General features: G+C 52.3%; 1 protein-coding gene across 1 annotated transcript; it reads left to right on the forward strand.

Moving 5' to 3' along the window:
- Positions 1-1,085: 1,085 nt before the first annotated feature.
- On the forward strand, positions 1,086-10,050 carry KLF6 (KLF transcription factor 6). The gene is made up of 4 exons (XM_019460900.2): positions 1,086-1,422; positions 4,318-4,891; positions 6,249-6,372; positions 6,957-10,050. Exons 1-4 carry the CDS (start codon positions 1,321-1,323, stop codon positions 7,006-7,008), a joined length of 852 nt encoding a protein of 283 aa, XP_019316445.1. The 5' UTR covers positions 1,086-1,320; the 3' UTR covers positions 7,009-10,050.
- The last annotated feature ends 736 nt before the right edge of the window (positions 10,051-10,786 follow it).

Below are 10,786 nucleotides of genomic sequence, written 5' to 3' on the forward strand. Positions count from 1 at the left end.
TGGGGGCAGCGGAGACAGAAGATGGATGGGGGGACAGAGGACGGGGGAACAGAAGGTGGACGGGGGACAGAGGATGGGGGGACAGAAGGTGGATGGGGGACAGAAGATGGGGGGTCGGTGGACAGAAGATTGACGGGGGGACAGGAAATGGACAGAGAATGGGGGGCGGTGGACAGAAGACTGACGGGGCGGGACAGAAGATGGACAGGGGACAGCGGAGGACGAAGGTGGGGGGACGGAGAAGGGTCAGAGGAGATGGAGGCGGTCGGGGGGAACAGAGGGTCCTGAGGGGGCAGGGCGCCCAGAGGTCGGAGGGAAGGGAGGGACGGGAGGGACGGAGCTGGGGACGAAGGAGGGGAGCAGCGCGGTCCCGAGGTCGGAAGAGGGTGCACGGAGGGGACAGGGGGCCCGCCTGGCTGCGCTCGGCCCCGCCGCGGCGCCGGAGCCGCTTGGCCGGGGAGCAGGGGACGGGGACCCGGTGACGGGGCCCAGGTGACCGGTCCGGGAGGCGGGACGGGAACGAGCACGCCGGCCTGGTGACCGGGACGGGGCCTGAGTGACGACTGACGAGGACCGGGGGCCGGGGGGGGGCACGGCGATGGGACTGCCGGCCCGAGCGCCGGGCCCGGGCGACCCGGACGGGGACCGACCCGGGCACCGGGGCGCGGGGACCGGGGGATGGGACGCGGGCCGGGGACAGGAGGAGCGGCTCCCTCGGCCGGCCGCGGGCGCACTGAGCCGCTCGGCCCGCACCTCCCAGCGCCGACTCCTCCGGCGCGCGGCAGCCCGCGCCTTATATACCCTGCTAAAAATAGCCTGCGAGGACGCCTCCCAATCAGAGCCGCCTGAAGTTCGAATTGAGCCAATGGCGAGGGCTGTGATGGAGAGGCTCGGTCACGCCAGGCGGGGCCGCTGTGAGTCACCGCCTGCCATTGGCCGCAGCTGACATCACCGGCGCGCAGCCCCCGGGCCGGGCGCAGCGTGATTGGGCGGTGCACGGGGCGGGCGCGGGCGAGTCACGTGGGGGGGAGGGAGTGGGGGGAGCCAGGCGGGGAAGAGGGGGAGGCTGGCAGGGAGCTTTGAATAGGGAAGTTTTGCAGGGGTTACGTTTGCAGTCAGTCCGGTGTTTGCAAATATTGTGTGGGCTCGCGAGCGCGTCTCTGGGCTCCGGCAGGATCCGAACCCGCGGCGCCTAATTGCTGTGCACTGAGTTTGCATGAAACTTTCCCCGGCGCTGCAGGCACGGCTGCTGCGCTCTCGACTCCAGACCGCACACCTCCCTGTTTTCACAACAGCAGTGACTGTCTTTTCCAACCCGACATGGATGTACTCCCAATGTGCAGCATCTTCCAGGAACTCCAGATTGTGCACGAGACTGGTTACTTCTCGGCGCTGCCCTCCCTGGAGGAATATTGGCAACAGGTAAATTGGAATTTTCGTGTGCCAGGTGCCCGGTGCACCGAGGAGGGAGTGCATGCACGCACGGCCAGGATGGTGTGTGGTTGGAGGTGCATTTATTTTTCCTCTTCTTCTTCTTCTTTTTTTTTTTTTTCTTGTTCAATGGTTTGGGTACGTTAAAAACAAAAATTTGAAATAATTAGTCCTAAAACGTACTTCTGCTGCCTGCGTGCGGAAGGCACTTAAAAGGGGCCTTTCACGGCGTGGAGCGGAGTTGTCATATGAGTGGGGCGCAGCGGCGCGTCGCCTCTCGGACTGTTTTCGCCCGTTTGTGGGGCTCCTGGACTGCATCCTCCGGAGGGCAGTCCCAGCCCCGCGGCCTGATCCCGGCCCGAGCCCTTGGCGGAAGTTTGGTGTTTGTACCAGCTCCAGACTCCACAGCTGGATCTTGTCATATGAACTTGCATGGACTGCCAAGGGTATTTTTTTTTTTAATGGGGAATTTGTTTTTGTTTTTGGATTTGTTTTTTGTTTTTTGGGGTTTTTTTTTTTTTTTTTGGTGTCTGTACATAGACTCTTTTTTTTTTTTTTTTTTTAATTAAAAATGTCACCAGGGACACATCCACCGGCTCTTTTTCTCTACTGGGCCATTTCCAGTGTCTTTTTCCTCTTTGGAATCCTTAAAATGTGTTTGGATCTGTCTTGTTTTTCTTACCTGCTTCTTTTGTTGACCAGGAAAAAAAAAAAAAAAAAAAGAGCCAACAATGTTTGCACAACCAGTGACTTATCAGTCATATGACAATGAGCCCGTCCAAATTGCTTCAAGTCTGAGTTTGAGAAGAAGAGTCCTAGTTTCCGGCATTTTTTTTTTTTTTTTTTTTTTTTTTTTAGTGGAACTGGAATTTTTGACATTGGACATTTAAGAAAGTTATTACCCCCCCCCCCCCCCAATTGTTAGGATTGCCTGAAGGGAGAGAGGAGACTCTGACACTCGTCCCATTGTCTTTAAAAAGATAGAAGGAGGGGTCAGGGCTGTCTCTGCCCCTGCTAGGCTGTTCGCTTTTTGTCACTAAGTGAATTAGCAGATCAAATATATTCTGTGGGTTTCAAAGCCTAGAAAGCTTTTAAAGGGGATGAAATGCAAAGTGTTGCAACCTTCACATGCCTGCTTAATCGTTCCCAGCCCCGTTCTGCCTTCCTTTCCCCTCCCCCCCTTTTCCTCCTAAAGTAGCTGCTCCCCAGGACGTGATTGAAATTGATCTAAGTAGTTTCCTTCGGGCATTTGGGATTTGGGCCCCAAGCCAGGCTGAGCTCCCGGTGGCCTTCAGAGGCTTTTAAGCTCTCGGAGAGAGAGCTGCGTTTCGGTCCCTGGGGCTGATCGGCATAATGGAGATTTTTAAATTAGCCAGATTATGAAAGTTTAGCACGACCTCAGTAAATGTGCTTTCCTTTTTCTCTGGAACATCAGTTGGAGCCCTTGGTGTCTGTCCTTAGAGCACCTAGTATGCCCTGTAACTCAGACGTCTGATTTTAGGGGTAAAGAGAAAACAATGATGTTTTTTTTTCCCCCTTTGCTTGCTCATGCTGGCTATGTGACGAATCCGTGGGGAGGGGGAAGGGTATGTGCTATATTCTAGCAGGCACATTTGCTCAGTAAGCAAGCACGAGCCCTTTGGGTAGGCTTTGCGGGTCCTGAACGTGATTTGCAGAGTTTGCTGTAGAAACTGAAATCTGTAGAAATGCAGTTGTATGGACAGCCTTATATGGGCACCCAGGCAGTTGATCCTAGTAGAGATAAGGGCGGACACGATGTAATCCTAAAATGTTTCCTACCGTTTTTCTTTTCCAGTGGCTAGGAAGTTTGAGATGGTGGGGAGAGGGGATGCTGCTCTCTCGGCAGTTGTAGCTTCTTGAAAGGTTGGTTGTGGGGCTGGGGAGGGGCACTGTCCGTGACACCTGCATGTATGTTTGAACCGGGTCCTTTTCTGGCCGCTGATCAGAATTTCAAAAGGAAGTCTCCTTTGGCATTGCGTGAAAGAAACAGAGTGATGACTCATACAGTTGTACTCTTGGCCAGTAGATAAAGTTCTTGTCCATTGTGGGACTCCCAGCAGGGCTGGGGAGGAATTTCCCCTCCTGCATTCTTTACAATAGCAGATGGCCATTCTGGAACTACTTCTCCACTCCTGTTGTTGAAGCTCTTGTTTTTCTCGGACCACTGTGGAAGTCATTAAAGTTGTGGGTGAGCACGGCCCCTGCACTTGGGAATGGCATTCTTTGAGCGCCTCCTGGGTCGGGGCTGTGCAGGAAATGGGGTGGTTCGTCTGCAGCTCCACTGATGCCCCCGAACACAGACCGTCAGCGGGCTGCGCCTGCTGGCCGAGCGTGGCCCTGTGCTCTCAGCTGTGTCTCTAAAGACAGACACACGCAATGTCAGAACACATTGCATTGCGGGCTGGGCAGCCTTTCTGTCTTGTGCGTGAGAAGGGAGGGCGGCCGGGGCATTCCTTCATGCACATGGTGCTCCACACTGTCAGATAATCTGGTTAAACCTGTCGGGCGGGGAGGGGGGACTGTCTCAGGCCGGTTTTCTTTGTGTGGCTCACGGAAACTCATTAGTAACGTCAACACCGGTAACTGTAACCAAAATGGCTTCGTGACCATCAGTCCTTGTGGCCACAGGTCCGACCTGGGAAGGCCAGGAGAGGCTCCACCTCTGGTCTTTCTTCCGAGTGCATATCCATTCCTAGAAACAGCCTCCCCCTCGCTCTCCTAGAGACGCGATTCGAACAGCGCCACGGCCACGGCCACGGCCACGGCCTACCTGCCCTTGATTCCTGCATGTTTTTTGGCAACTTGCTTTCGGTTCCATTTTCAGTCGTCACAATCACGTGCCTTCTTGTGGTTCCTTTCGCACAGACCTGCCTGGAGCTGGAGCGTTACCTCCAGAGCGAGCCCTGCTATGTGTCGGCCTCCGAAATCAAGTTCGACAGCCAGGAAGATCTGTGGACCAAAATCATCCTGGCTCGGGAGAAAAAGGAGGATCCGGACCCGAAGCTTTCCTCCACTCCCCCCGAGGATGCTCTGAACAGCCCCGGCTGTGCTTACAACGTGGAGACCCACAGCCTCAACTCGGACGTGAGCAGTGAGTCTTCCGACAGCTCCGAGGAACTGTCCCCCACCACCAAGTTTTCCTCCGACCCCATCGGCGAAGTCTTGGTCGGCTCGGGGACCCTGAGCTCGTCCGTCACCTCCACACCCCCTTCTTCTCCAGAACTGAGCAGGGAGGCTTCTCACCTGTGGGGCTGCGTGCCAGGCGAGCCGCACCCTCCCGGGAAGGTGCGCAGTGGGACTGCGGGGAAGCCGGGTGACAAGGGCAGCGGGGACGCATCCCCAGATGGCCGCAGGAGGGTGCATCGGTGCCACTTTAACGGCTGCAGGAAAGTTTACACCAAAAGCTCGCACTTGAAAGCTCATCAGCGCACTCACACAGGTCAGTCCCTCCTGCCACGCGGGAGGTGGGCCGCTGGTGGGCGCCGCTGAATCGCACCAGCCCTGGGAGGGGGCCGGGGCCCCGGCGAGCGGACGCGTCCTCACCTCATGCCTCCCCCAAAAGAGTTGGGTCTCTGGGGAGGACAGAGTAGGAGCGGAAGGACTGGACATGTGTGCCCGATGAACGGTTGACACTTTGAGATTACCCGGATGAGGTAAATCCCATTCTCTGCCTACACCCCACACCCCTCACTCGCTCCAACCTCCCCGCCCATCCAGGCCCGCGGTGCCCGGTCTGCGGCATCCGTGCAGACCGTCACGTGGAGCGGCCCGTGATTTTCTCCTGGGGTGGGGACAAAGGGTGGCCGGGCAGCGGGGAGCACGCCGGTGTCAGCCGTGCTGCTGCGAGACGGGAGCTTGGCCAGTGCGCAACGTGGGAGGCAGTACTGATGTGTGGGTACTTCCTGAGAATTTCTCTGTGTATCACGTGGCCTTTGTTTTCTGAAACCAGTTGGGAAAAAAAAAAAAAAAGACTTTGTCACAGAAGACCACAACTTAGATGACAGTCGCATGTGAAATTACCGTGATAGTCTGGGGTGACCGGGGGCAGAATCACACAGGCTCCAGAGGCGGGAGGGATGTTGTGGATGGAGTCGCGTAAACCGACCCACCCTGTGACGAGGCAGGGACCTCGGAGCCCCCAAGTCAGGGTCCCCGAGTCCCCGTCTGTCCTGACCGGCGTCACACTTGAGGACAGGTCGTGGCAGAACCTTCACTACCCTCAGGTAGTGCTCGTAGTGAATTCGTGTTTGCTGTCTGACCAACGGGTGAAGACAGCCTGGCCGTCGGATGGCCATTTAGAAAGTGCTTTGAAGGCCTGAGGATGGGGTTTCCCAGAAACTCATGACCTCAGTTTTGGAGAAATGTCGCTTCCCGGAGGAAACTACAAAGCCTCATTCCACAGGGAAGTGAGTAAGGAACAAAATAAGCACTTGAGAGAAACCGTTTCCATGGAGAGAGCTATAAAAGCCTGCCCCCGCCAGGGCTGTGGGTCCAGTGGGCTGACACGTCAGCCCAGAACTATTTCGCCAGTCTGAGTAATTGTCATTCTTACACGTTAGCGCTGATTACCGTCACATGGCCCAAGGCTAGGTCAGGAGGGGGCTCCTGGGTATCCCCTGGAGTGCGGGCTCCTTCCCTAAGTCCTTAATTGAAGGGGGACTGAATTCCCGAGGAGGCTGGCCCCTGGGCTTGCCCCTGAGCTGACTTTCCTCCAGCCCCTTCCTTGTGCGCGGTCACAGCACACCTCCTCCTGCTCAGTGAAATCACGGTGTGCCTGTCGTGTGCTCTCTTCCCAGGAGAAAAGCCTTACAGATGCTCATGGGAAGGGTGTGAGTGGCGTTTTGCAAGAAGCGATGAGTTAACCAGACACTTCAGAAAGCACACTGGTGCCAAGCCTTTTAAATGTTCTCACTGTGACAGGTATGTGTTCCCAAAGTGCAGGGGCGCGGAATGCCAGCGAGGAACAGGCGTGCGGTGCAGAAGGCAGGCATTTTCCTGTCCCGAGATGGCATTTGTCATTTCAGCCTGGGACTTTTTTAAAGCGTCTGTAAGATGCCAGTTGCCCAAATTAGGAAGAACTGTGTTCTGTGCGCGTGAGACTAGAGTGATTTCATTCATACTTTGTGACCCTTGGAACTTGAAGGGTGGGTAGTGAGGTCGGGTGAAGTGCTCCCCAGAGCTGGGTGGAGGCCTTCATTCACGTCCGGGGAATGAGTCTCCCTGACTCCGTGGATCCCCACTTCCCTTCGGGAGGGGTGGGGGGCGGGGCGTGGGGCAGGCCCGGAGGGGGGCGGGGCGAGGCCCGGTCCGGAGGGGGGCGGGGCGAAGGCCAGGCCCGGAGAGGGGCGGGGCGAGGCTGGGCCCGGAGGGGCGGGGCGAGGCCGGGCCCGGAGGGGGGCGGGGCGAGGCCGGGCCCGGAGGGGGCGGGGCGAAGGCCAGGCCGCAGGTCTGTAGCCTCAGCGCAGGCGGACACCTAACGTGTTGGATGCCGATTTGCTCTGCAGGTGTTTCTCCAGGTCCGACCACCTGGCCCTGCACATGAAGAGGCACCTGTGAGGGGGCAGAGCGGCGAATCCTGCGGGCTAAAAGGCTTCCAGGCTGAGAGACAGCCGTGGAAGGAGGGTGCGTGTTCCAGCCAAAGCATGCCATTTTGCACCCCACCCAGCTGCCTCCAGGACCTCTACTGGGAAGGTCTCTCGAGGGCGAACCACGTCACGTCAGAAGCGGCAGGGCACCCGCGGTGTGTGGTGTTTGGGTGGCCCCGACTCACCACCGGTACCTGCCTTCCGAGTGGTCCCCAAGCCCTTGCCGTGAGCATGTGCACTGAGAATGTTACCGGTTGGGTTGCCTGTCTGTGGAGGATCTATTTCTGACTGTGTGATGAGGCCGAGGCTTCTCCCTCGCGGTGGCAAGGCCGCGAGAGGCAGCAAACGCGTAGTTTGAATGTTTTGTGTGTGCGGAGTATATACCACGAGAGGAGATGACCACCAAACATTTCCTAGGGGGTGGGGTCTGCGCCTTAGAATAAAAACTAAAAAAAAAAAAAAAAAAAAAAAAAAGAAGGGAACATACGGAGGGCGGGAGTGGGTGGTCTTGACCCCCGAGTGGCGAGTGGGTGTGGGGAGGGGAGCCCCTTCCCGTGCGAGAGAACGTTCGGTGTCTGGTGCAGCTATGAAACGTGCAATGTGTCAAGTAGCTTGTTTACCGGCTACAGGAGCTCATGTGTTACCCGTCGTCTAAGCTGTGTATTTACAAATATAACACATCGATAACTTTTCCTTATAAGACAAAAAGTAATGCATGGTCTGGGGAACTATCTGCTTTTCCATTCTTCAATCAGGACTGCAATGTCGATCCCGGTTACTGAGCAGCTAACGTGTGGTTGGTCAACTTCGGCGATCCCTAGCCATCTGGGCCTGGCAATACACAATCCTCCCCCCCTCCCCCTTCGATTTTGTAACACTCCCTTTCAGAAAGGCAGTTGTGCAGCATAGGATTATTTTTTAAATGATTCTGAATTTGAATTCCCTTTTTGGAGAATTTCGTGATGCCCTGTGAAGGCATTGGGCCTGCGTTGGGTATCGAGTGCTAGGGCTGGGAATTGCCAGTCTAATGTTCCATTAGACTCAGAACCTAAAGTTTTTCTCAGTTGGGTGGATAAAACCACTAAAGCTTCGAAACTGTTTTCTCATGCAGCTAAGTTTCTCTTATTTATGCCTTGAGGACTAATTTCTGGTTTTCTAGCTGTTAATGCACTGTAGATCTTAATAATGGTGCCTTATGCAAGTGGCCCTTCTGCGGGGGGGTCTCATACAGGGGTATGGGTGATGCATGCTTTATTAAGGCTCTTTTTTTCACCTGGCATTGTACTGTATCAATATACAATACAGAAAATCGAATCTCGTACAAAAGTCCTCCTTCACCAAGACAAACGGAGAGATAAAACTCCCCAAACAAGTCAGTATTTACGCGATATGTTTTGACAACTTGACTGTCAGTGTTAAAGTGAAAACAGGATCATTGGAAAATCAGACCATTTCTGCCACCATGAGACTTTCATATAGACTTTGCACAACCATTGTGTATAGATCACACACCGGCTGTATTTAATATGTAACGTTGTCACGCATATTAAAGACACAGAAGTATAAAAAACCATGTTAATGTATTTGCTTAAAAGGCACAAGTTCCACACATGTATCTGTTGGTAATACAGAAAGTATATTACTTTTTTTAAAAAGTGGGCGGAATTCTTGTGTATGTATATTTGTGTGTAACGTATGTGTATGTGTGTGTGTGTATGTGTGTGTGTGCGTGTGTGTGTGTATATATATATATATATACATATATATAGATAATATATAAATATTTTTTTAAGGAGAACTGAGAATGTTTAGCTAGAAAATTCCACAGCCTGTGAAGAGATATTTCAGAATGGCCATAAAGGAGGTAAAAATGAAAACTATAACTTTTATAAAGGCTTTATCTGTAATTTAATGATTTGCTACAGATTCTTGCCATCAGATCTCTCCCAGACTGCTGACTTCGCTCGTCATTATTGGCAGGTCCAGAATAGGAGACCTTCGGCCATTCAAAAGTGGCTCGAGGGAATGCTAGCCCACTAATTGGTCTCAGACACACCAAGGTTTTGATTTTGAATTTCAGCCTTATTAGAACATCTAACCTAAGAGTAAGCTAGTCACAGGGATTCTTTTTTAGAATACTTTTTATGCAGATGAAGCTATTTTTTCCAGCAAATAGATTGTTCCAGTTTTTCCAACGAGTCATTTCCCCGAATTGGCATACCACAGCATGGCTGATATTTCATCCAGCTGCTGGCTTGTGGGTGTGGATCTTGTCTTTATATATATGTATATATATATATACATATGAGTCTGGCTGGCCTGGTATTTTGTTTGATCTTCCTGGAAATGAGCAGTGATGAAAGCTCACATAACTGGTTTTTTGTTTTGTTCTGTTTTGTTTTGAAATCTGGGCTGATGAATACACATACCTGAAGAACTCATTTCATTTTGCTGAGGGGAAAAATGCACTTTTCTTTTGGCAATTCCAAATCCAGGCGCTTGATTTGCTGGGTTTTGGGAAACTCCTTTTTTGGCCCTGCTCTGTTGCTTAGCCATAACAATTCCATTAAGCAAGAAGGTTAACGAAAGACAAAAAAGGCAAGAAGAAGAAGGAAAAAAAAAAAAAAAAACAACAAAAAAACGCAACGGCTTGCGCTGGCTTGTCTCGCTTACGAAACACCATGGAGTTGTTTGATTGGGTGGGGCTCAATGCCATATGTGTTGATGCCTGTAATTTTCATAATAAGCAAGTACGGAAAGAATTACATTCTGTTCAGGTGATAACTGAGCCTCAATCAAGCAGAAACTTTTTGCTTGACGTTAAAAAAATTTCTATTAGTGAAATTTCTTTCTTTTTTTTTTTTGAAGCACCCTGTTATCTAAAGAATCTTTGTAAGATTTTTGTAAAATTTTGTTTTACAAGATTTTATTTGAAATTGTTTTTTGCAAGATTGTTATATTTCTGTATGAATGTATTTTTTATTGGAATAACATAAAAGAATTCTTATCAGCATCTCGAGTCTGGTGGTTTTTTTGGGGGGGTGGGGCGGGGCTGTGAGGGTGTCGAAACAGATTCCTGTTCTATTAATCACCCTGACCCTCCTTGGGAAATCTCCCTTGTGCAACCTTGACGGCCACCCCCGCCCCCCCGCTGACTTGTGGCTTCTTCCTGTCCTGGGAGCTGAGAGGCATCTGATACAGAAATGGTAGGAGGAGGAAGGTAGAAATGACAGGAGAGGCAGCCGGCCCAAGAGTCACACCCTCGCCTTCAACTCACTCTTTTATATAAAACGTATATTTACCGGGGCACCTGGGGGCACAGACGGTTAAGCACCCGACTTCGGCTCGGGTCATGATCTTGCAGTTCTGGTTTCGAGCCCCGCGTCGGGCTCTGTGCCGACAGCTCAGAGCCCGGAGCCTGCTTCGGATTCTGTGTCTTCCTCTCTCCGCCCCTCCCCCGCTCATGCTCTCTTTCTCTCTCTCTCTCTCTCTCTCAAAGAATAAATAAACATTTTTTAAAAATTAAAAAATACATATAATATGTATTCACTGATTAGCCCAGTAAAACAGGGCAAAAAGAAGATTGTTTACATGATCGTCACCTGATTTCACGTGTTTGTTTTTTAGGGCCAGCAGGATGTCCTAAACGTAGCTTGTGCGAAAATACAACAGCTTTTAGTTTTCAGAAGTGTTTTGTGTGGGTACCTTCAGATCTTAGTCTCAGTCTTACTGAGATTCGTAGCAACTGG

The sequence above is a fragment of the Panthera pardus genome, unplaced genomic scaffold (genome assembly GCF_024362965.1).
Source record: "Panthera pardus isolate Hobbes unplaced genomic scaffold, ASM2436296v1 HiC_scaffold_6, whole genome shotgun sequence".
NCBI classification, from domain to species: domain Eukaryota; kingdom Metazoa; phylum Chordata; class Mammalia; order Carnivora; family Felidae; genus Panthera; species Panthera pardus.

Excerpts from the sequence above, each read along its gene's own strand:
- KLF6 (XM_019460900.2), top strand. The coding sequence starts at position 1,321 with ATGGATGTACTCCCAATGTGCAGCATCTTCCAGGAACTCCAGATTGTG. Across the intron at positions 4,892-6,248 it reads TCATCAGCGCACTCACACAG|GAGAAAAGCCTTACAGATGC; the intron begins GTCAGTCCCTCC and ends CTCTCTTCCCAG. Across the intron at positions 6,373-6,956 it reads AAATGTTCTCACTGTGACAG|GTGTTTCTCCAGGTCCGACC; the intron begins GTATGTGTTCCC and ends TTTGCTCTGCAG.